This window comes from Manis javanica, chromosome X (assembly GCF_040802235.1).
Source record: "Manis javanica isolate MJ-LG chromosome X, MJ_LKY, whole genome shotgun sequence".
Classification (NCBI taxonomy): domain Eukaryota; kingdom Metazoa; phylum Chordata; class Mammalia; order Pholidota; family Manidae; genus Manis; species Manis javanica.
In genome coordinates, this window is record NC_133174.1 from 28,419,030 (window position 1) to 28,445,917 (window position 26,888).

General features: G+C 37.7%; 1 protein-coding gene across 1 annotated transcript in view; it reads left to right on the forward strand.

Moving 5' to 3' along the window:
* Nucleotides 1-26,888, forward strand: part of CFAP47 (cilia and flagella associated protein 47) — a 489,967-nt gene that overhangs the window by 223,030 nt on the left and 240,049 nt on the right. Inside the window, exons 38-40 of the mRNA XM_073227718.1 lie at nt 489-604; nt 9,058-9,208; nt 10,914-11,002. Of these exons, the coding sequence (XP_073083819.1) occupies nt 489-604; nt 9,058-9,208; nt 10,914-11,002 (356 nt within the window). The remainder of the gene's footprint in view (nt 1-488; nt 605-9,057; nt 9,209-10,913; nt 11,003-26,888) is intronic.

Sequence of the window (26,888 nt, forward strand, 5' to 3'; positions counted from 1 at the left end):
AAGCCGACTCCTAGGTCAACTACCGCTTCTAGATGAGGCTACCAGCATTTCCAGTGTAGGCCTTGGTTTTTAAACCTACACTCCTTGTAGCATTTCCTCCGCCAAGCAGCCAGAGTATCCTTTTTGTAATTTGGATAATATAAATTCTGTGTTTGAAATTCTCCAAAGGTTTTCCTTTGCAGTAAGAATAAAATCCAAGTGACCAACTTTGGATTTCACATCTTTGATGATCAGGTGTTTTACCTCTGTCATTTCATTGCTTGAAAGCTCCTTCTCTCTGCCGACTAGGTTAATACACACACATACACACACACACACACACACACACACACACACATATAATCTTTAAATACAAAATCTGCTTTCCTCCAGTTAGTGCACATGAGGAATAAGTATTTTCATGATTAAAATATGTAACTCTGATTAAAGTGTTAGGTTGTATATTTTAAAAATTAGTGACCTTATTTATACTCTGTTCTTCAACATAGATTCTACTGAAAAATCCAAGCTCCAAAAACTTAGTGTATAATGCTACAATTGTTGGAAGAGATGCCTCTGACTTCTCCCTCTCCCATTCAGGGAATGTTGTGACAATTTCTCCAAGGTAAGTGTTTGGTTCAGTTTTTTTTTTTTGTTTTTTGTTTTTTAATTTTACTTCATTGAATACATCAACCCTAGAGATTTATTGTATGTTATAATGATAAAAGGCTGACCTGGGTTTGTTTTTAAACTGACATATATATATACATACATACATATATACACACACACACACACACACACACGTATATATGTGTGTGTATAAAATGAAAAGAGTCAGACATAAATTATTCATATGTTACTGAGATTCCCACCAACTTTGTTAAAAGAATTCTAACAACATAGAACAGCTGTTTTCTATATATGCATTTAATTTTCATTTGTTTTCTATGCAAATGGACCATATAGATTAGACTATAAGTTGTTTGTATATATACTATGGTGATGTTTCACATAGGAAACTGGAATCAGTGTGTGCTAAATTTATGCACACACATTGTATATATTTATATTGTTTATTTTTATATAAGGTATATAAATATATGACATTAATATTATATACAGACAGTTGCTGACTTACTATGGCTTGATTTATGATTTTTGACCTATTCTCCACTCACCTATTTCTGTATTATAAATTCTATCACAGAATAAAACTTCTTGTGAAAACAACCCACCCATTTTCTAAGTTATACATCTTACATGTGCAAAAGTGATACACATTCAGTAGAAACTTTGCTTCCAGTTTTGAATTTGGATCTTTTCCTGGGCTAGTGATGTTCAATCCAATAATCTCTCATAATGTTGGGCAGCATCAACGAGTTGTACCTCCTAGTCAGCCATGCAATCATGAGGTAAACAACAGATACACTTAGAACCCTTCTGCACCCAAAGGACCATTCTGTTTTTTACTTTTACTACATTAATCAATAAATTTCATAAGATATTCAAGACTTATTCTAAAATACAATTGTGTTAGATGATTTTGCCCAACAGGAGGCTAATGGAAGAGTTTTGAGCATGTTTAAGGTGGGCTACGCTAAGCTATGATGTTCAGTAGGTTAAGAGTATTAAATGCATTTTCAACTTACGATATTTTCAACTTATGATGGGTTTATCAGGATGTAACCCCATCATAAGTTAAAGAAGGTCTGTATGGTCATTTCTGATTATAAAGGCAAAATGTGCTTATTGTATATACGTACTGAATTAAATATGGGGAAAACTATTCTCCACTCACCTATTTCTGTATTATAAATTATATCACAGAAGAAAACTTCTTGTAAAAACAACCCACCCATTTTCTAAGTTATACATCTTGCATGTCTGTTATAAAATGCAATTTTGGTAATGCAAGTTCATTTAGACATTGTCACGGTAACATTTGTCTTCCCTCAAGACTTTGCTAATTAAGATCTATTCTTTGCCCTTCAAGTAGGATGATTCAAGTGAAGCGGTTTCAGGTCCCCTCCCACCTTTTTTTTCAGTTACAAACCCAATAGCCTCTTCCAGTATTTCAAAGCTCTCATTATGTGGAAATTCTTCCTCACAACCCACACTAAACCTCTGATATTTTAGCTTGGGACCACTTTTCTTGTTACTGAAATTAACATGTATACTTTGTGTTTTAAATCTAAAACCTGTATATTGTTGAAAATTTGACTGTTACATGGAAGTGTAAAGAGGAAAACAAAAATCACCTAGAGCCCTGTCATATAAACACAGTTAATGTATTAGTTCATGTCCTTCCAGTCTTTTAAATGCACAAGTATGGGTTTATTATAACATATGTATAATTACGTATTTAGAAAGTAAGTGCATTATATGTAAATATTAACATACTTAATGTTTAACATTTGCTATGTACAAAATCTGTGTAATATGTATTTTATGTACCTTTTCATATTTGATCATCCTAACAGCCATATTAGTGTCTTCATTTTATAAAAGAAAACACTGGGCACAAAGATATTAAACCTTTCGCCCAATTTTCCCATCTGTTAAATGGTGAAGTAGAGATTGAAAGCCAGCCAATCTAAATCCAGAGTTTGCAGTCTTATTAAAGTGATACCTGCACATACTGTGTGTGTGTATGTGTGTGTATCACATTCATGCAAAGCCCTGGGCATTCTGTAAAATGTGGCTTTGACTATTTGTAAGCAACCCAGAAGGTCTATGACATGTGATTGTACTATCTTTATTCCTCCAGGAACTAGTTTCTGAGAATTTTTCACTTGGGTGGACCTAGTAGACTATCTCCTACTAACTTCTCAGCAGTGCTTTTTTTTTCACCATTTCTGGTGTATAAATATAAACAAATTCATAAATACTAGCTTCTTAAAGTTTTTAATACATACCAAGTGAACATTAACTGGCCTATATATACATGTGATCATGAATATGTGTTCATATTTTCACCGTATTGAAGATGTACATGTACTCTTGTTTTCAACCTTTTTTTACTCAAAATTTAACTTGCACGTGTTCTAACAAGTCAAATATGCAAAGGAGTTTAAAATGAAAAGTAAGTCTTTCTCCCTTCAAATCCCTGTCTCCAGAAGTACACCTCTTGAGCCACCTACTTTGAACCCTTTCAATTATGTCTAATTTTAGTTCTTCCAATAGTTGTGTCCAGAAATATAAATAATCTCTATTTATTTGCCAATAGTTTATCACCTTCAAAACTAATCTATTGTCATAAAACTATAGCATTTAATAACCTAGCTCACTTACTTCTCTAGATTTATTGCTCTGCCCTCAAACGTCATTGGTTTATCTCCTATTCATTATTTTTTGAAGAGTGAAAATGTGTTTTATAAATATTTATCTCACCATCAGTATACAAACTATCTTTTGACTCCTTCTTTCTGAAGCTGAGAAAATTAATACATTCTAAAGAAGTGCATACACTGTGAAGTCTCTCTCCTCCCATTGTACCACATTCTAGAGCACTTCACCTTTTTCTCTTATTTGGGCTGATTACTTTCCAAAAATATTGAAGAGATGTTCATATTGGATATTCTCTGTTTCTCTTTGAATAGAAACTAAAATCTTTCTTCATTTACTCACTCATTTACTGGAAAACATCCTTATAAAATCTTCTAACAAAAATTATGGGAGAGGTAAATTACACAAGATTTTACATTTCTAAGCATGTCTTTTTACTACCTTTACACTTGATTTATATTTTGCTTGGTATATTATTCTAAGTTGAAAAGATTTTTCCTCATAACTGTTAAGAGAATTATTCCATTGCCTTGTAGTATTTCATACTTGTGATGGGAAAGTCAACTATAATTCTGTTGCCCCACACCTCTGAAAGTTTTTAGGCTCTTCCTTTGTGTTCTGATACTATTTCAGAATACATGAAGGAGGGTCATTTTTTACTCACTGTCTGGGTACACAGTGAGTCCTTTGATTGTGAAGTAGATTTTCATCAGCTCTTAAAAATTCTCTTAAATAATTTCTTTCATAATTTTCTCCTCCATGTTTTCTGTTCTCATTTTCCAACCTTTAGTTGTTGGATATTGAACATGTTAATTGTATCTTCTGTGTATCCTATTTTATCACTAGTATTTTTCATCTCATTGCTTTCTCCTCTCTTTATCAGTAAGCCTTCTTTCCCAACTGTTGCCTTTGGGGGATAGAGAGAGGGAGAGAGGGAGCAAGGAAGGGAGGGAGAGAATATGAATCTCTGTATATATAGTTGACCCTTGAATAATATGGGTTTGAACCACATGGGTCCACTTATACAGGGCTTTCTTTCAATAAATACAGTACAGTACTGTAAAGGTATTTTCCTTATGACTTTCTTAGTGACATTTTCTTTTCTCTAGCTTATTTTATTGTAAGAAACAGTATATAATACATACAACTTTCAAAATATGTGTTAATTCACTATGTTATTGGTAAGGCTTCCAATCAGCTGTAGGCTATTAATAGTTAAGTTTTTGTGGAATTAAAATTTATACACAGATTTTTGTCTCTCCGGGGGTCAGTGCCCCTAATGTCCAAGTTGGTCAAGGGTCAGCTGTATATTTCTAAGTGTATTTTCTTTTTCATTGATTATTCCTATTTCATAACATCCCATTCTTAAATTGGGTTATAGTCTCTTCATAAGTAGTTCTGACTTTTACATTCTCATCTATTACCTGTACTATTTTTCTTTTCTCTGATGTCACTTACATGCTTGTTTACCTTGGTTTCAATGTTTCATGTTGAAGGATTTACTCTAATGACTTGCAATACATGTTTATCCATTCATATGGAATAATACGGCAACAGAAAAGTAAATTGTGATTCTGTATTTGCACAGGTTTGTCAATTGGCATACTTCACTTTAAGGTGAAAAACATTCTGCTTTTATGCCCAATTACCCAGCATTCTCACTGGCCCTGGGGAGATGGGTTTTGTCTGAACTTCATCTTGCCTTCCATGAAAGTGGGTATTTCTGGAAATGGCCTCTCCAGGAGTCCACAGGCTAGCTGTGTTTCCTTTTTTAGTCTCATCAATAGTGTCCTCTAACTAGCAGCTTTTCAAAAAGTCATTTTATTATAATTTTAGTGTGATTTCTCTTCAAGAGGTGATGAATGTGGGATTCAGATGCCATTGTGGTCTAGAATCCTCCTATCATGTCATTTAACAGTTAAATGGGGGACTTCAACACTGACGTGCAGGCTCTATGATTCAGCCTCATTTTTCTTATGTGGAGGATGAGAATATACCCACAGTGTTGTCGGTCATAAGTGTAATTACATAGGCAAACACCTAGTACTATAAATGGAACATATATGTAGGAAGCAGTAAGTATTTGCACCCCCTGTTCTGAATTCAAAGTGCTGGTGATTCATAGATGAAAATATATCAACATTGCTCACAAGTGTTTACAATCTAGCAGAGTGCCCTAGAAGCAAATACAACATGAAGATTAATTTGATAATTGTTTTATTTGTGATGTATGTATGGAACTAGAGAAAAATGGAAAAAAGAACCTCTTAAATGTTCTTGGGGAAACCACAAAAGGGATCCCAGAAGAGGGAATGCATAATTCTCAATGTACATGGAAAACAATTCTTCACTTTGCTACATGCATTTTATTTTGTGGGCTTGGATACTATTATTCAGTGGTTCTGTTTTTAGCTAGACTACACAATTTCATAATCTTTGGTTTTTCCGTATAGGGTTCTGAAAATATTTTGTTTTCTTAAAAAATCTATAGCTTTATCATCATATATTAAAGAATTATCTCTGTGTATCACATTTTGTCATAGACTTATTCTAAATCACCATTAATAATGGCTCTTTCTGCCAGCTGTGGATTTTTATTCCCAGCAATATCATTTATATAGAAAAGATTCAACAGCTACATCAACATATAAACAAACATTTTATTTTTAGATTTAATTTGATAACTACACTTAGCTATAACCACAGAGTGACTGTCATAAAAAGTGAAAGTATACTTTCGGAATATCATTTTGCTTCTTTTTTTCCTCATTATTCTCATTGAGCCATATGGGCACTGACATTGATGTGTTATATATTTATTCTCCATCTTTTGCAAAAGCCAAGTTTAAGTAGCTTATGATTCACATGCAATATTAAGATCTTAGTTAATTATTTATTTATACATCATCTCCTTTAAAAAATTTATATTGAGGTATACACAATAAAATGCACAAATCTTAGTGTACAGGTTGTTGCACTTTGACATGTGTATACACCTCTGTAACCATCGCCTGGATAAAGACATCAAACATTATCACTAATTTTTCCTCCTTCATCCATTCCACCTATCCCCTCCCCCTGCCATGGTGACCATCAGTCTGTTCTCTGTGTTTATGAGCCTATTTCTGTTTTGTTTGCTCATTTGTTGTTTTTTAGATTTCACATATCAGTGAAATCATATTATATTTGCCTTTCCCTGACTGACTTATTTCACTTAGCATAACACCCTCTAGGTCCATCTATGTTGTTGCAAATGGCAAGATTTTATTCCTTTTTATGGTTGAGTAATATTCCATTGTATATACATACAAGGAGTTTTTTTAAAAAAAAAATAAGGTGTAGGCAATTGGAACAAAATGAAAACAAAAGGTAAGGAAGTTAATATGAAGCCTATAACTATACATGTCTGGAGACCTAAGACTCTTACAGAAGCAGACTACCTGTTTGTTTCTAAATTTACTAACACATTCAGGAAGGAATCCTGGTCATTTACATGCTTCAGCATGACTTCAACATTTTTAAAAGGAATACCTATACTCAATAGAAGCTCAAATATTCGTGGTCTTAAAACCAGCCATTGGCCTCATAAAAAGGATAGTGTACTTTAAAATGTGTTTGATAAGATTTAAGTATAGATCCATAAATTAATTTATTAAGAGCATAATATTTAGATTATGATCATTCTTAAACACCTCTCTTCATTTTCATCAGCTTCCATGAAGATCCATTCCTTTTCCAAGTGCCACTGATTTTGCCAAATATATCTTAAATTTGGCATATTTTCTCCTTATCCACCTCTTCCATCCTAACTTAATATACCATCATCTTTAAACTGGGCTGCTATTAATGATGAGGAATAGGTTTGTTGTTCTAATTACTCGATCGCAAAAATCTAAAACAATGCCTGGAACATTATGTATTCTCTTTAAATACCAATTGAATGAATAACTTTATCTAATGATGAATTTTATAATATCTAGAAAAATCCTAAATCATTCACAGGTTTTGAGTCTATACATCCTGAAAAAGATTTCAAGGCCAAATAACCTTTGTTCTTAATTAAATTCAATTCCATGAGCATTTCATAATGACAAAGAAAATTTCTTTTGTGTGAATTGAGGACATTAGTGATGACATATCTGAGTAAAAATCATCTCCACTCCTGCTATTGATTTTGAAAAGTCCCTCATTCACTTTACTCTCTGCCGCTCCTGGGGCTTACCCATTCAACAGTAATTTCATAAGGTTTCTGCGGAAGTTAAGCCAAAGTTTAACACTGACAACACCTATTCCCATCTCCATTCTCAAATATGTTCCTAAGAGAGGTGATAGTTTGTAGAAAAGAATAACTGTGATATGATGCATAATGCTAACTGTGCTAAAATTCAGGCCAAAAGCAAATATAAAACTTCCCCAAGAGTTAGCACCCACAGTTGTGTCAAGGCAAGGCAAGGCTGAAAGATCCAGCCCATAAAGAAACAATGAGTCCTTTTTTTTTTAATTCAGATAGTTCATTACTTACATAAACTATGAAAACAAAAGTAATCAAGAGTACCACATCCCCATGTCCCCTGTGCAGGGCAGTGCCACAACAAAGGGTCAGATGACTGCATCTGTTGGTGACAGCCAATTTCAGGCTGCAGCTAAGTAGTTTTATAGCTCCTGAACTCTACCCTGATGGGGGCTAAGCATTGCAAGTCTTATACCACATCAGAATCTAGGAGGCAGTGAGAAACTGGTGATAGCCTCTCCTGAGGAATGTTCTTGTAGCACCCCTTCACGAGCCTCCATGCTCTTACATTATGTGAGGGTCACAGGCTTTTCTGCAAGGGCTTAGATCCACTGTAGTGAATCCTTGCATATGTGGCCTATGTGTTGTCAGACAAAGTTGCAAGGTGCCATGGTATAGTCATTCTCCTACACACTGGTAAGTGAAATCTCTTCCAAGAAGATAGACTCCTTAACATTTCACTGTGTTTTAAACTAGAAAGTTGAAGTTTCTCTCAAAAATCATGCTACTTACATACCATTATTTTGATTTGAGATTTGAATATTACTTTTAACTGCAGCTTTAAGTGTGTTTTTAATTCTTAGACGTTCTCATTTCTTTCCTCCATGTGACCAAAAACCAGTGATATGACTTTGAACTTCCCTAAACAGTTCCACAGAATGACCTATGAATTTCACACAAATACATATATGATGGCCTATGGCCAGCTGTTACAAAATCCAGTATTTGGTAGACTATATGTACATTTGAAGGTAATTTTAGATTTTTGCAGACTGGATCAAGATGTTTTAACTGATGACAATAACTAGATTGTAGGCTTCCTGAGATCTGTAACAGTCTATCTTTTTTTATTTTAATTCAAATGATATTCCCATACTTCCCTCTGGCCCTGTTCCACCCCCTCTGATACCTGGATACCTGCTCCCCAGTTATCAAGGTACTTCTTAGTCATTTCTTTCTATAACCAAAAATGTGGTATTTTCAAGGCTCGAAGGGTAGAATGGAAAGGTCCTCGTGAGTGATGGGGATAGCAGGGTCCCTAGCCTAATGCATAGGCATTTAATTAAAAGTGGCTCATTGAATTGAAAGTAGTGGATTAGCACATCCCAGAGCCAGCCAAGAAGGACTGGGGTAGGGGAACCTCTGAGCACAACACTCTAGTTTTGTTATAGAAGTGAGTATATTGCAGAGTGTAGGCTCTGGCACATGGTCTATAGAAAAGAGGTGCTTGTTTATTCTGTATTTTCAGTAAAATTTTTATTTTATCTTTTATCAAACAGAAACCAAGCTGATGTCACTCTGAAGTTTACCAGTCGCTTCCTTCATCCTTCTGAAGCCTCACTGCTGTTAATTTCAAAATCTAAGCATGCAGTCGGAGGCACTACCATGACTTTTGCTCTTAAGGGTGAAGTCCTCAATTTTAAAGGCATTGTAAGTAATTTTACCTATTTCGTTTGTCTTGGCTTCTCTTCTCAAGCCATGGAGTGTCCTAAGCATGGCTTCTCTTCGAGGTTTTATCTCTGTGCAGCTCTTACTCTTTGAGATCATGAGTGGATAGACATATAGATATGCACATTCCTTCACCTGCATAATTCTTGGCTTCTGTTTCTCTGATGATCTTGCTCTGATACTCCTGTTAAAATACATCTCCAATTTTTTTAAAGAGTTTGAAAGGAGTATTTTGTATCAAGTATTATTTTAAGGTCAGATTTTTAGGATTATATTTGATCTTTTCATGATGGAGTCATTCACTAGACATATAGCAACTTAGATGCCCTTCTGCCATGGAGAGTTGTGATTTAAGTTAAAGCAGTTCCTGGGCTTCTGTCTATATTTTTGTTTAAATTAGGTGTTGGTTTACACAGCAAAGAAAATGTTTCTCTTCTGTAATAGAAACATTCATCAGCTTATCTTGATGTTCCAGACAGAGATCTGTTTGTATCTCAAAGGATGGGGGAGAACGATTTTTAAATCTCTATAAAATGGTTGTGACATTGCTTTGGTTGACTTTCGGTAGCCATTTTGTCTAAATATTACTTTCTATCATGAATGTATGGTAGAGAAGAAGTAAGTCTGTTATGCTGCCAGATTTCTAAAATACGAAGAACTTTAGGTATGCAGTGGCATGAGTAGAAGCAAAGAGAGTGACTCTAGCTATGGCCAGCTGAGTGAGGATAGTGTAAGACGCTCCCATGAGCAGACTGGCTTGTTAGAAAATGACACCCAGAACAGGAAACAGGCATTTGATTGTCACTGAGATGTGCATTGTGATCTGATTTCCTCCTGAAGAGTGAACTTTTAAATTTCCCAATCCTCTTACACAAATTCTCTGAAACTAAACATCGTTTTGCCACATGAGTCTGAGACATAGAATTGTCTAAGCCTGTCATTAACATGACTCTGGGGCAGAAAAGCTGACACCTGAAGCTCATGTGGTTGCTCTTTACTTCTCCATCTGGCTACTCATGGTCTTAGTCATCAGAGAGTGGATTGGATAATAACCGAGAAATAAAGTAAGGTAGGAACACAATCAGTCTAAAAATGTAGAATTCCTAGAATCTTTTTCCTCCATGGAAGTCCTTTGGGTGGTTTGAAGTTTTAATTTTATATTTTTGCTTTTATTACAGTGCAAATATGTTAGTGGAACTATCACATTATAAGTACAGGCATCCCACACTCACATTCATACACAGATATGCAGGCCCTCACACACCTGTGTGCATGCACATGCGCACATCCCTGTCTCAGTCTCATCCTTATGTTGTGTATTAGGTGTGTGCATATATATATGTATGTATATATATATATATACATACATATATATATGATTGATTCATTTGCAAATGTGAAAACATGCTGTCATTAACAAAACCAATTATAAGAAAGTCAATTTAGGGGACCCTATTATGACAAAGAGTTCAGTTGTTAGCACACTAGTGTGTATCAGTGATGAGGTAAAATCTACTTTTATTCTTTCCTGCCTAGATTTTAGCAGTGTGGGGAAAGGGGCTTTTATAAATTAATATTGCTCTAGTATTTAAATGGACCATTTTTTAGGTGCTTTAAGTTTATATTTTATAATTCAGGATATTCTTTTTTATTGTTATCATAAGTATGTTTTATTTATTTACTTTAGGAAATTATAAAATGCAAATCCCCATGTTATAAATGGAAAGAAATCATTGTGAATGTTAAAAATCCCTTCCATTCTGCTGGAGATTTCAGGTAAGTTATTGTTTTGGTGTAAATTCATTGCAGTTAGCCATTTCTAATCTTAAGAGAAATATGTAATTTTCCTCTTGTGAACCTTTTTGAAGAGAAATTTTATATATTTCATTGCTATAAATGTGTGATGTCAATAAAATAGAACAAATAGTGAAGGTACATCAGTTTTCCTTGAAATACTTTATGTTTTATACAAAGCTAGCACTGATCATATCAAATTTATGAAGTGTTATAAGCTTTCTGTTTGAGCTTTACTCTTTAAATCTTTAAAAATTTATAATTGACTTTTTTCCTTCTAACTTTATTCCATCTTTTAATTTCCAAAAGAGAAATATTGATTAAAATAAAATGTGTTTTTACTTAAGGCACTGTGATTATTTAAGTGTGTATTTTGCGCATCTGGAGATTTAACAACAACATAGATTTGAGATGAAAAAACAATAGAATGCTTATGTGTTATTTAAGGTCAAAGTAGAAAAACTATCTGTGAGAAGATGGGCAATGGTGGCTTATGTACTGCTTAAATTATGAGCTCTATTTCTACCAGCTTCAGATCCTCACAACAGTACTTGTGTTGAGACTGGAAGTTGTATTATGCTAATTATTTTAGTATTTGATGACTTCCAGTTTTTAAAATCATTGTGTGTCTAGGCTTTGGTAATTTCTTATTTACAATGTTATTTGTTGACAAAACGAAACCTCTGTTGTTAAAAGTTATTGGTGAACTTATGGTTCCCATGTTTGTGCAAGGGAGAATTTTATTTACTGTAATTTTATTTAAGTTTTATATTGGAATATGAGGGAAAAAATGACTATATGGCATTAACACAGTATTAAAATATGTCCTTACATGCAGCAAATGACTGACTACAGTTCTTCAGAGGAAATCAGGATCAGACATACTTAGTCTTGCATTCTGGCAGTAGAGCTGGAAGAAAATCTCAAAGTTCATAAAATTGGTAGAATATTATAGTTGCATGTTTCTCAAAAAATCATAATCTTTTATTGTTACTGTACGGTTTAACTCAGAGTGAATTAAAATTGTTACTTCTTGTGAGGGGTGCATGGTTTGGTAGAGGACAAGATTGTTAATTGGGTAATTTTGACTCCTTCCTCCCTTGTATAAATGTGGCCCTCAAATTTAGGCAATGGGCATATAAACTCAAAACTTTAGAACTAATCAAAAACTTTGTAAAGTCAACATTTCACAGTAAGCATATATTGCTTTTAAAATTTAAAAATGAATAGATTAAAAAAGTAAAAATAATGGCGATGAATTCATAGAGACTATTTTTGTTACAAAATATAAATGACTTAGGTTTTAATATTACACTTACAAAAGTGATCAGAATTTAGTTATTAACCATCCATTAAACATACCTTAAAATAAAGTAAAAATTACCACATATTTTCCCCAAAATTATATGCAGCACAGTGACCAGATTTGATCATTTTTTTATCAAAATTTAACGTTACTTATAACAAAAAAGGCACCCCAGCCTAGATTTAACAAAGACAGGATTAGCCCCCATGCCCCTACTGGATCTGTAGTTCTCAAATACCTCTTTTGCAAAATGCAACTATTTCTTGCTGTATAATGGTTTTTACATGTTGTAAGGTTTGGTTTGCTAGTATTTTGTTGAAGATTTTACGTTTATAATCACAGCATTTAACAGTCATTACCTTTTCTTGTAATGTCTATATTTTTATTATCATTTAATACTAGCTTCAGAGAATGATTTGGGAAATGCTCCTTTCTATTTTATTTTTTGGAAGAGTTTGTGAAGGATTGGTATTAATTCTTTTAATGTGGTAGGATTCACATCTGACGCCGTCTGGTTCTGAGCTTTGCTTTGTGGGAAGTGTTTATTTGTTATGGACCTAATCAGATTTTCTATTTCTTCTTGAATCTGGTAGTTTGTGGCATTCTAGGAATTTGCGCATTTCCTCTACTATCTAATTCGTTGGCACAGTTTTCATAGTATTTCTTTATAGTCCTTTAAAAAAATGACTATATAATTTTGTATAATTGATACACAAAAAAGTTGCACATTTAGTATATACAATTTGTTGAGTTTGGACATATACAGCTATATAATACTGTCACCACAATCGAGGTAGTAACATAGCCGTCACTTCCAGAAGTTTCCTTGTGTTCCTTTTTTTCTATGATAAGAATGATTAATGTGAGATTTGCCCTCTTAACAAATGCTTAAGTGCATAATCCTGTTTTGTTAACTGTAGGCGCTATGATGTGCAGCATATCTCTGATACTTACTCATCTTGCATAACTGAAACAACTTCCCATTTCATCCTTTTTCCAGCCCTCAGCGACCACCATTCTGTTCCCTGCTTTCTGAGTTTGACTATTTTAAATACCTCACACAGCATTTGTCCTGTTATGACTGGCTTATTTCACTTAGCCTAATGTCCTCAAGGTTCATCTCAGGATTTCCTTCTTTTTTAAGCTGAATGATAGATAGTCCACTGTTTATACACACACACACCACATTTTTCTTATCCATTCACTTTATCCATTCATCTGTCAGTGAACATTTGGGTTGTTTAGATTGTTTCCCTATCTGATTATTATGAATAATGCTGCAATGAATGTGAGAGTGAAAACAGCTCTTTGAGATGCTGATTTCAGTTCCTTTGGATAAATACCCAAAGGTGGAATTGTTGGATCATATGGTATTTCTATTTTTAATTTTTTGAGAAACCTCCATGCTGTTTTCCATAGTGGCTGCACCAATTTACATTCCCACCAGCAGTATACCGGTGTTCCCTTTTCTTCATATACTCACCAGTGTTTGTGCTCTCTTGTCTTTTCAATGACCGTCTTTCCAACAGGAGGTGAGGCCTCATTGTGGTTTCTGATTTGCATTGAGGTAATAATAAATTAGATTGAGTAACTTGTTATATACTTGTTGGATATCTAATACGTCTTTGGAGAAATGTCTATTCAGCCCCTTTGTCCATTGTTAAATTGGTTTTTAATTTCTGAATTGTAGGAGTTTCTTTATATTTTAGATATTAACTCCTTATCAGATAATGGTTTACAAATATTTTGTCCTGTTCCATAGGTTACCTTTTCACTCTTTTGATTGTTTCCTTTGCTGTGCAGAAACTTTTTAGTCTAATACAGTCCTACTTGTCCATTTCTGCTTTTGTCGCCTGTGCTTGTGTTGTTATATGCAAGAAGTTACTGTCAAAATCAATGTCAAGAAGCTTTTCCCCTATGTTTCCTTCTAGATTTATGCCTTTAGGTCCTACACTTCAGTCTTTAATCCGTTTTGAGTTGTTTTTTGTTTATGGCATAGCATAAGGTCTGGTTTCATTCTTTTGCATGTGGATATCCAGTTTTGCCAGCATCGTTTGTTGAAGAGACTGTTTTCTCCCATTGTGTGTCCTTGGCACCCTAGCCGAAGATCAGATGATGGTTTACATGGGATTTATTTCTGGGCTTTCTTTTCATTTCCATTGGTCTAGTATGTCTGTCTTTAAGCCACTGCCATACTATTTCCATTACTTTATAATATATTTTGAAATCAGAAAGTGTGATGCCTTCATCTTTATTCTTCTTTCTCAAGATTATGTTAGCTATTCTAGGTTTTTCATGGTTCCATACAAATTCTAGGGTTGTTTTTTTCTGTATCTGTAAAGAATAACATTGGGATTTTGATGAGGATAGATGACTTTGGTTAGAGTGGACCTTTTAACAATATAAGACTTTCAATCTACACACACAGAATGTCTGCCCACTTTTGTGTGTGTCTTTTTAAATTTCTTTCACTACTGTTTTGTAGTTTTCAGTGTATAATCCTTTCACTTCCTTGCTTACGTTGATTCCTTAGTATTTCATTCTTTTTTGATGCATTGAATATGATTGTTTTCTTATTTTCCTTTTCAGATAGTTTGCTGTTAATGTATAGAAATGCAACCAGTATTTTTTAATGTTGATTTTTGTACCCTACACCTTTGCAGAATTTGTTAGTTCTAATAGTTTGGGGATTTTTTTGGTGGGGGGTCTTTAGAGTTTTCTATAAATGAGGTTATGTCATCTACAAATAGAAATAATTTTACTTCTTCCTTTCCAATTTTGATGCCTTTTATTTTTCTGGCATAATTGCTTTTGCTACGATTCCAGTACTGTGTTGTACAGCAGTGATAAGAGTGGGCATCATTGTCTTTTTTCTGATCTTTAAGGAAAAGCTTTCAGTTTTTCACCATTGAATATCATGTTAATTATAAGTTTGTCTTTTACAGCTTTTATTACGTTAAGGTGCATTTTTCTATACCTGATTTGTTGAGAATTATTATAAAAGGATATTGAATTCTGTCAAATGCTTTTTCTACATCTATGGAGATGATCATATGATTTTTATATTTCAATCTATTAATGTGGTATATCACATCTATTGAGTTCTGCATGTTGATCCATCCTTGCATCCCAGGGATAAATTCCACTTGGTAATGGTATATGATCTTTTCAGTGTGCTGTAAATTTTGGTTTGCTTGTATTTTGCTGAGGGTTTTTTGCATTACTGCTCATCAGGCATATTGCTCTATAATTTTCTTGTAGTTTATTTTTCTGGCTTTGCTGTCAGGGCAATACAGAGTTTGGAAGTGTTTACCATTACAAAATACCTCTTTTCATGTACAGTTGCATTTGCATTTTTTGTTTTGAATTCTTTCATGTCTGGTATTAGTATTGTACTCAGCTTATGCATGACATATATTTTTCTATCCTTTAACTTTCAATCTGTTTGTATCTTTGAATTTCAAGCATGTCTCCTGTAGGGAGCATGTAAGTTGGATCTTGTTTTGTTTGTTTTTTAAATCTGGTCTTACAATTGCTGCCTTATAATTGGATTGTTATTACTTAAGTATTGATGTTATTATTGATATAGTTGGATTTATGTCTGTCGATATCCATTTGCTTTTCTATGTATTTCATGTCTACTTTTTGTTAATCTATTCTGCCATGACTATTTTATGTTATAATAAGTATTTTCTAATGCAGCATTTTATTTTCTATAATGACTTATTAACTATATTTTTGGAGTTATGTCCTTAGTGTTTGCTCTAGGGGTTACCATAGACATATTATTTTGTCATAATCAGCTTCAGATATATGCTAACTTAATTCCAGTGAGATTCATGAAGTGTTACTTTATATAGCTCTATTCCCTTCCTCCCCTTTTTGTGGTATATTTGTCATAAGTATTATCAATAATGTTAAAATAATAATGTTACATAGTATGATGAGTATTTCTTTTTTAAAATTTTGTATGAATTTTATGATCTTAAAGCTTAGAGAAGAAAGGACACTGTGTTAAATTTGCTAGGGCTGCCATAACAAAATAACAAACTAGGTGGCTTAAACCACAGAAATGTATTTTCTGACAGCTCTGGAGGCTGGAAGTCCAAGATCGAGGTGTTGGCTGACTGGGTTTCCTCTGAGGCCTCTCTCCTTGTCTTGCTGATGGCCACCTACTTTCTGTATCCTCATATGCATCCATGGTGTCTCTGTGTATATCCACATTTCCTCTTAAAAGAATGACAGTGAGAATAGATTAAGGCCCACTCTAATGGCCTCATTTTAACTTAATCCTCTCTTTAAATGGCTTAGTTCCAAATATAGTCACATCTATGAGAGTAGTAGGGGTGAGGGCTTCAACATATGCAGTTGGAGGGGGGACACAATAGAGTCCACAACAGAAAGTACATATTTATAGCTTTTATTATATTAGTCTTTTCATTTATCATTTCTGTTGTTATGTTTCCTGATGAATTCATCTTACCTTCTGGAATAATTTTCATAGCCCAACCCAGCTTTGCTCTCACCCACCTCATTTTTCAAATGGTTTTCCTTTTCCTTTCTCTCCTCTGCTTCTGCTCATTTCTTTACCCATATGTTGGTGCATTAAATGGTGTACTGTATACGTATGAGACTCTTTATTTTTCCTTGTTCTGTCTCTGTACTCAGATTGCATAATCTCTATCAATCCTCAAGTTTGTTAATTCCTTTTTTTCCTGCCAATTCAAATCTACTATTGAACCCCCTCTAGTGATTTTTTTTCCATATCTGTTATTGTAGTTTACAACTCCAGGATTTCCATTTGGTTCTTTTATTAATTTCAACTCTTTTTTGCTATTTTCTATTTGATGTTGCATTGTCATCATAACTTCCTTTACTTCTTTAGGCATAATTTTCTTAGTTTTGGAAGACATTTATAAGGGTTATTTTGAATTAGTGTTCTGTTAAATCTGATAGCTAGTCACTCTAGCAGGCAGTTTCTGTTGTCTGCTTATTTTCCTGTTTCTTTGCTTGTTTTATAATTTTTATTTTGGAAACTGGACATTTTAGAAATATAGCAATTTTTGTACTCATGTCATCTCTCACAGGATTGTTAATATTCTTTGTTTAATTTTTTTACTGACTGGTTATATATTATTTTAGTGACGTCTACCTCCTCCCCACAAAAAACTCACACACGTGTAGTGTGAAGCTTCTAATACCACTCCTAAGGGGAAACAGTCTTGGGTAGGCCCACAATCACTCTGGGATGACAGTGGCTTTGGCAGGGTTCTATTTGATTATCTCTTTCCCTTTCCACACCCAGCTATTAAATTCCATTAATCCTAATTCTGCTAGAAGCATACATTTTTTCTCAGACCAAGTCAGTCAAATCCAGCCTCCTTTGAAATAATAGTTCCTTAGGTCAGTGTTTGAGATTTATTCTGACCTCAGGAGGGTTCCTCACAGCTGTCTCTTTCTCCAGTTTTCTCCGCCTAACTAGCAGGCCTGCAATTTAGCCTGTATCTTCATTGAATATACCAATATCCTCCCAATTTCCTTTCACTACGACCTGTACTATTTTTAAGAGTGTTTTCTGGCTCAATTTTCTTTATACTTCATTGAAAATGAGATCAGTTCCTTTGGGAAGAGATTAAGAGCTATTTTAAGGCTATGTTCTCAGGCAAAATCTCTGAATCATGGCTCTTTAGTTGGTGGTGGAGATGATGGTGCACTTTTCTGTGAGTAACACCCCTACATTAGAAGCTGGGTGCCAGGTGGGATAGGGGAAAATAGCTTTAGATCTTGGCTTGCTTCTGTAGGCATAGAACCATCACTTTATAAGATAGAGCAAGGGCAATTTCACAATGAAAACACCTTAAGTCCTTTGAGGAGGGGAGGTGTTGAGGAAGGGAGCACCTCAACTCCTTTCAGCTATACTTGCCCAAAACTTAGCTTCTGCAACATATCTTGGGGGCATCATGAGAAATGTTGATGTGTTACCCCTCCCAAAAAGATAGCTCTCTAGCTGGGATCTGGGGGAGAAGAGAGCCCTGTATTCTTAGCTGCACCAGTCTAGAGTTTCTGTCTTACTGAGTGGGGAAGGAGGAGGAAAGAAGTGGTCTTGGATCAAATGCCAGAGATTATATATATTCTTAATGAATTTGAGCAAATGAAGAAAAGTCTATTTGGTGCCCTTGGGATAATTTCCACAGAGTTTAAATAGTGGACTTTTATAATTTTTACTCTCATGCTCTTATGCTAGAACAATGTATACTTAAGTTCTATTGTGTCTTTTATTAATATTGTCACTCCCATTCTCTTTTTGTTACTGTTTGTGTGGTATGTCTTTTCTGTTTCATTTGCTGCCAGTCGTTTGTGTTTTAAACCAATGTTTCTTCTTTTTTCTAATTTTTAAAATCTGTGTTGTCAATCTCTGCCTTTTGATTGGAGTGTTTAGTCCATTTACAATTAATGTAATTTCTGATTCAGTGGGATTTTTGTCTCCCATTTTGATACTTGTTTTCTATATGTCATGTCTTTATTCATGTATTTCTCCATTACTGCTTATTTTGTATTCAATATTTATTTTCAGCATACTTTTTAATTCTTTTTTCTTTCTTTTACTGTATGTTTATTTTTTAGTAGTTACCTTGAAGAGTATAAATAGCAACCTAGTTTAGAATAACCTAGCTCAAATTGATACCAACTTAATTTCAACATAATTCAGAAACTTTGCTGCAATGTATCACCTTTTCCTAGCCCCTTGTTAGTGCTAGTTTTGTTATGCCCTTTACATCTTTACACACCATAAACACATAAAACGGTTTTATATTTATTGTCTTACACTGTTTTTTTTTAATTAGAAAGGAAAATAAAAAGGTTGCAAAGAAAATACATTTATACTGCTTTTTTTGTGTATTTGGCTATGTACTTACCTTTGCTGGTGCTTTTTATTTCCTCATGTGGTTTTGAGTTAATTTCTAGTGTCCTTTTATTTCAGACTGTAGGACTCTCATTAGGGTTTCTTGTAGAGCAGGTCAGCCAGCAATGAATTTTTTCAATTTTTGTTTATTAGGGATACCTTAATTTCTCTTTCATTTTTGAAGGACAGTTTTGCTGTATACAGTATTCTGTATTGACAGTCTTCTTTCAGCACACTTAATGTATTATCCCAGTGCCTTCTGTCCTCTAGGATTTCAGATGTGAATTCAGCTGTTAATTTTAGAGGAGCAATGTAGGTGTTGAGTCAGTTTTGTCTTGCTGCATACCATGCCTTGGCCTTTCAAGAGTTTCACAATTACTGTCTAATTTTAGATTGCTCTGTATGTATCCCACATAGAATTTTTTGTGCTTCTTCTATGTGTAAATTAATGTTTCGCATCAAATTTGTAAGTTTTCATCATTCTTCACATTTCTGTTCTGCTTCTCTTTCTAGCCTGACTTTTCAGGATTCTGATTATGCTTATGTTTGTATGCTTGATGGTGTCCCACAGTTCTCTGAAGCTGTGTTAATTTTTCTTTGCTCGTTTCTTTCTGTTCTTTAGAATTAATCATTTCAATTGGCCTGTTTTCAGGGAACTGGTTCTTTTGCTACCTCAAAACTGATGTGTTCCTCTAGTGATTTTTTTAATTTCAGGTATTTTATTTGTTAATTTATAATTGGTTATTTCTCCTTTATTGGTATTCTTTATTTGGTTAGACATTGTTTCATAGGTAGGGTTGAAAACTGTTAACATATTCTGAGAATCTGGCAAGCTACTTGTCTTGCCAATGGGTTTTAGCCCTGAGAAAGTTCACTATGGATTCAGTGAGACCAAGGAATGGTAATGGAATGTTCTTGGAGTGAAAGGGTTTATACCCAACTTTATTCCCATGGTGGCAGGTCAATCACTAGAATTGCATCCACTTAGAGTGAGTCTGCATACTGCAAGCTGGCCTCTGCATCTGGGCCTCTCTACTCACAGCTGTCTATCTCTGTCCTCGGTGTTGCCAACACTCTAGTCTCATCTCTTCTCTCCTGCAGCTGTGCAGCCATGCCACCATGTTGCCCAAAATACTGGGCAGAGCTCTTTGTATAGAGTCAATAGCAGTGTATTGACCACATGTGTGTAGTGAGCTAGCTGACCAGGGCCAGGTGAGAATCCTGGCCTTAGGAACCTTCACTTTATCCACACCACTGCCGAGCTATGGAGAGGAGGATGGGAGTTACAACATTGTGGGGAATTTGGGGTTCATATGGATAGGATCCTCACTGAACTTACACCACCTGATTAAGCAACTGGCCTGCTGCTAGGCTACCACTTCCACACCTTTAGGCAATAAGCTATTATTGCACTATATAGAGAGCTCAGCCCAGTGCTATGAGTGGAGGCAGAGATGCTAGTGCTCGACCTCCTGCCAGGAGAACAAGCCGGGTAATAAACCCTTTCACCCTAAAGAACGTTTGCTGTCATTTTCTTTGGTCACACTGAATCCATGGGGAACTTGCCTGGGGCTGAAACTCATTGGCAGGACAATTGGTGTAGTCAGCAGGATTCATGGTTGACCAAGGGAAAAGACAGGCTGCCCTTCTGGGAAGGGTGCTTCAGCAGGCTGCCCCTGTGAATGGGGAAACAGTGGATCATCCCTCAGTGGGTATGTGGTCTGAGGTGGCTTGCCTTCTAGAGGACTGGGCCTCACCCCAGGACTGGAGTCAAGTGGAGGTGATACCTGAGGCAGTAGGGGTGGTCTTGGTGTAGTAAGTAGGTCTTTTGAGACACAGAGTGCCCATGAGGCAGCAGGGACTGTGGGTTGGCTGCTTCTTACAATATTAAAAAAGTCTACAGAAGAGAAGGACATGTTCCTTAAAAAGACCCAAGAAATAGTGGCATGAGAACATGAACTGCAAACATCTGTGGATTCCCTGAAGAAGGAAATGGCATTGATGCGAGAGGAGGTAGCACAAGAATGCCAGCAGTGAGGTCCATTGAAGAGGTAAAAGATTCCTTACAAAATGAGATGGTAGTGCTGCCAGGTGCCCTGAAGGAGGAAAAGGCCACCAAGGAAAAAGACAAACTCCTGAGGGCAGCACAGGTGGACGTGGCATGAGAATACCAGCCAGCTGTGAAGCATTGAGGTGAAGGTAAGAGAGCTGCTGAAGACTGAGCTTGCATTGTTGCGAGACATGGCAGAAAAGGTAAAGGTTGTAGCAGAGGAGGCACTCAGAGGAGGAGAGAGAAAGGTGCCATCAGCCCCAGAATTGGAGGAGCTGGGGAAGGATGAAGGGGTGGTGCCAGAGGCACTGACCCCTCCTTTACTGAAAGCACACCCAGTGGTTATAAAGAAAATGAAGACCCAGCAGCTGAAAGTTCCCAAAGGAGAAGAGCAGCTGAAAGTTCCCAGGTTATGGAGCTCTCTGTGTTCCACCCATATACTCAGGCTGAGCTGGTGGATTTGGGCTCCCGGTTTAGGCAGAAGCCCTGGGAGTCAATATCAGCTTGGCTCCTGTGTCTGTGGGAATTAGGGGTGGATGGAATTGTTCTCTCGGGATCAGAGATGGGAAAGCTGGCTTCCCTGACAGTGCAGCCTGCCTTGAGGCAGTGATTACAAAATGCACATCAGACCCCAGGTAGTCACTTCCTGCTCAATTGGCTTATGGCTGTACTTTGTGCTTTTCCATTGACATTGAGCAGGAAAGTCAGGAACAGTTTGCCTTCACATGGCAAGGATGGCAATGGACTTTCACTATCCTTCCACAGGGATACTTCCACCGCCCCTCCATCTGTCATGGACTTGTAGACCAGGACTTGGCTACATGGGACAAACCGCCAATGGTGTGGCTGTACCATTATATTGATGATGTCATGCTCATGTCCAATTCTCTTTCAGATCTAAAAGGTGTAGCACCTAGACTGCTGCAACATCTACAGGAGAAAGGATGGGCTGTGAATAGTACCAAAGTTCAGGGACCTGGTTTGTCTGTCAAATTCTTAGGGTTCATTTGGTCGGGTAAGACCAAAGTTATACCAGAAGCAGTTATAGATAAAGTCCAGGCCTTTCCTACCCCTACAACTTTAGCATTGCTACAGGAGTTTTTCTGTCTTCTAGGCTAGTGTAGAGTGTTTATCCCACACTTGACACAAATTCTGAAGCCCTTATACCGGTTGGTACAAAAGGGTGTCAGGTGGGACTGGGATGAGACATGTGCATCTGCCTTTACCTCAGCAAAATGGGCAGTCAAGACCTTGCAGGCCTTGAGTGTGATAGACCCATGAAGGCCCTGTGAGCTGGATGTTCATGTGACTGAAGACAGTTATGGCTGGCATCTCTGGCAGCGGCTTGAACGAACTCATGGCCCTATTGGATTCTGGTCACAACTCTGGAAATGGGCAGAGGTACGATGCACTTTGATAGAAAAACAACTGACTGCCATGTATCATGCCTGGCTGGCTACAGAACCCATCACTGGAATGGTCCCGATAAAGATAATAACCACCTATCCCATCTTGGGGTGGGTACGAGACTGGAACCAAAAGCCAAGGAATTGTGTGGCACAAATGCCCACACTGGCCAAATGAGGTGCTTACCTACAGCAGCATAGTGCCCTCTCTAGTAGCCCCTTGAGTGAAGAACTCCAATGCTTACTGGGGCCAGTGACATATACTAGTGAAAAGCAGGAAGAACTTGCTTTTGAATCATTAGTAGCAGAGAGTCCCTACCGGGAGGGAAGAGCCTCTATACCTGAAGATGGATCCAGCCATGGGCAGCCCCAAAAATGGAGGGCCATACCTTTCCATCCTAAGACTGAAACAATATGGATGGAAGATGGTGAGGGGAAGAGCAGCCAATAGGCAGAGATACAGGCCATGTGGCTTGTGATCAGCCAGTAGCCCTCCGCTATAGTTATCTGTACTGATAGCTGGGGTGTCTATCAGGGCTTGACCCTGTGGCTATCAACCTGGTACCATGCCAACTGGTTGGTTGGTCACTGACCCCTTTGAGGTCAAGAATTATGGTAACACTTATGGGCCTGTGGTCAGACAAAAATAATTCAAGTGTATCATGTGACAGGTCATTTGCCACTGGCATCTCCAGAAAATGATGAATCAGACAAATTGGCCCAGGTACGTTGGTTGGAAGGAAAGCCTGCCTCTGATATAGCCCAATGGTTACATCAGCGTTTGTTGCATGAGAGGAAAAAGACAATGGGGGCTGTAGCCCATCATTGGGGCTTGCCTTTTACCTTTGAAGAAGTTAGTAGAGCCTGGCAGGAGTGTGTCGTGTGCTCCAAAAGGGACTTACACCAAGTTCCACAGCAGCATGGGAGAATAGCTAAGGGGCCTCTACCCCTCGTCAGGTGGCAGATAGACTATATTGGGCCTCTACCTGTGTCAGAAGGATATCGGTATGCCATGACTTGTGTGGACACAGCCAGTGGACTTATGGTTGCTTTTCTTACCTGTTGTGCAGACCATCAGATGACCAAAAGAGGCCTGGAGCATCTCTTTGCTCCCTATGGCCAACCACAGGTAATTGAGAGTGATCAGGGCACCGATTTTACTGGACATACACTGCAAGAATGGTTGTGACATCTGCAAATCAAATGGAAGTTTTATATGCCATACAATCCTACTGCATCAGGCATGATAGAGAGGCATGATGGCTTGTTGAAATCTGGACCAAAGTCAGATACCAATAGTCTACGAGGATCGTCAGTCTGCTTATGGACCATACTACAGTGTTTGAATGAGAGACCCCAAAAGGGAGCCCTGAGCCCCTTAGACATGTTAACACATATGGCTGCCTCCCCTATACAAGTGCAAGTACAAACCAAGGAAGAATTACTGAAGCCGAGATTCGGCCACCAGAATAATATCTTGCTGCCAGCACCAACTGCACTGAACCCAGGAGACTCAATCATTGAGTTGATGTGGCTTTGGATCTTTTTACACATGGACCAACGATGGCTGACTCTCCTTGCACCCTGGGGATAAGGCCTGGAAGCTGGCCTCCTGTGTGTTCCTGAAATAACAGCCGAGTGGCCCCCAAAGTTCACTGTAGTATATCCTGAATGGCCAGAAGGTAGGAGCATCTTACCGGGGAGTTTTGTTTTATCATTATGGCCAGTGCATGCACCTCCAGTAGCACTATATATAGACCCGTCAGTAACTCCCACGGGGAAAGGAGTAAAAGTATGGTATACAAGACCTGGAAGAGACCCCTTTCCTGCTACAGTCCTATCACAGGACCACTCTCTTTCACGCATCTACCTGATGGGCAATATTTGCCTATGTTGGTGTCATTAAAACATTTGTCTTATCTCCCCTAATATCTTTGTGGATTGGGAAAACTTCCTCTGGCTTGAGGATCATTTTAATTTTTGTTATTAGGAACCTCCTCTGGCTTGAGATTATAAATGTGTTACCTGTATCAAAATCTTGTTGTATCTTAATTTTTATTATAATCTCTAAGTGTTATCTTTGTTGGTCTTGTAAAATCTGGTTACAGTGTTCCAGCTTTCTCGCACAGGGACCATTGCGCAAGAATGAAAACATGTAGATTGTAAGGCAAGAATCCTGGAAGGGTAGAGTGTGGGGAAGGTGGGGTTCCTATGAACAGGATCCTCACTGAACTTAAACCACCTGATGATGTACCTGGTCTGTTGCTAGGCTACACTTCCACACCTTTAGGCAATAAGCTATTATTGCGCTATATAGAGAGCTCGGTCCAGTGCTCTGGGCGGAGGCAGAGACGCTAGTGCTCGACCTACTGCTGGGAGAACAAGCAGGGAAATAAACCCTTTCACCCTAAAGAATGTATGCTGTCATTTTCTACGGTCACATTGAATCCATAGAGAACTTGCCTGGGGCTGAAACCCATTGGCAAGACAAATATGGAAGCTACAAGGCTGTTAGCTCTACTGTTCTTACCAAAGTTTGGTAGTTTTTCCAGAATTAACACTACTCATATTCTTTCAAGCCTTTCATTAATTAATAAGAGTTCTGAAAAAGTTAATTTTGACCATTTGTCTTGCCAATGGGTTTCAGCCTGGGGTAAGTTCTCTATGGATTCAATGTGACCAAAGAAATTGACAGCAAAATGTTCTTGGGGTGAAAGGGTTATACCTAACTTTATTTTCAGGTGGCAGGTCAGCCACTAAAATCCCGTTCACTCAGAGTGCGTCTGCATGCACCAAGCTGGTCTCTGCCTCTGGGCCCTCTGCCCACACAGTCGTCTTCTCGGCCCCTCTGTCTGAACAGCTCTCCTCTGGGCCCCTCTGTCCACACAGCTGTCCTCTGGGTCTCGCTGCACAGTCATCCTGCACAACCGTCCTCTGGGCCTCTGTTCTCGGTGCTGCCACCACTTCAGCCTCTGCTCTACTGCAGCCTTGCAGCTGTGCCACCATGTCATGTGCAGAGCACTGGGCAGAGCTTTTTATATAGAATCAAATTGCCCACAGGTGTGCAGTGATCTAGTCAACCAGGGCCAGGTGAGAATTCTGGCCACAAGAACTCTCATTTTATCCACACTCCACCCCTCCAGGATTCTTTCCTCTCAATCTATGTGCCCTCACTGCTTTACAAGAGCTTCCCTGCGCAAGGAAGCTTGAACATTGTTCTCCAGCCTTTCCAACAAAAAGTCTTGCAGACAGACCAGCCAGACTCGTGGCTGTCTCTGACCTCTGCCTCTTTAGTCTTAATGGCTGGAACTGCTGCTGTGGTTTCAGTTGTTGCCATACCTCCAGTAAGACCTTATTTGGCTTCCCGTCTAATTTCCTTCCATCTACTCCTGCCCATATCAAATCAACCCACATCTGGGTCCGCATAACCCTCACAGGGCCCCTCAAATTCCTCCTGTGAGTAACAGGTCTCATTTCTTTCTGGGTTCTCATTGCTTCAGCTACTGTAAATGTCACCTTGCATTTTGTAATCGCTGCCTCAAGGCGGGCTGCACTGTCAGGGAAGACAGCTTTCCCATCTCTGATCCCAACAGAACAATTCCATTCACACCTAAGTCCCACAGCCACTGGCTCAGCCTGAGTATAAGGGTGGACCATAGAGTGCTCCATGACCTGGGGAGGGGGCTGCTCCTCTCCTTGGGGAACTTTCAGCTGCTGGGTCTTTATTTTCTTTACAACCACTGGGCATGCTTTCAATACAGGAGGGGCCAGTGCTTCTGGCACCACCCCTTCATCCTTCCCCAGCTCCTCCATTTCTGGGGCTGATGGCATCTTTCTCTCCACTTCCCCAAGTGCCTCCTCTGTTACAGTGCCTCATAACAATGCCAGCTCAGTCTTCAGCAGCTCTCTTACCTTCACCTCACTGCTTCAGAGCTGACATTCTCATACCACCTCCACCTGTGCTTCCCTTAGGAGTTCGTCTTTTTCCTTGATGGCCTCTTCCTCCTTCAGAACACCTGGCAGTGTTGCTGTCTTGTCACCAATGGCACCTTGCTGCCAGCATTCTCATGCCACCTCTTGCATCAATGCCATCTCCTTCTTCAGGGAATCCACAGAAGTTTGCAGCTCGTGTTCTCATGCCGCCATTTCTTGGGTCTCCTCTGTAGACTTTTTTAATACTGTGAGAAGCAGCCAACCCACAG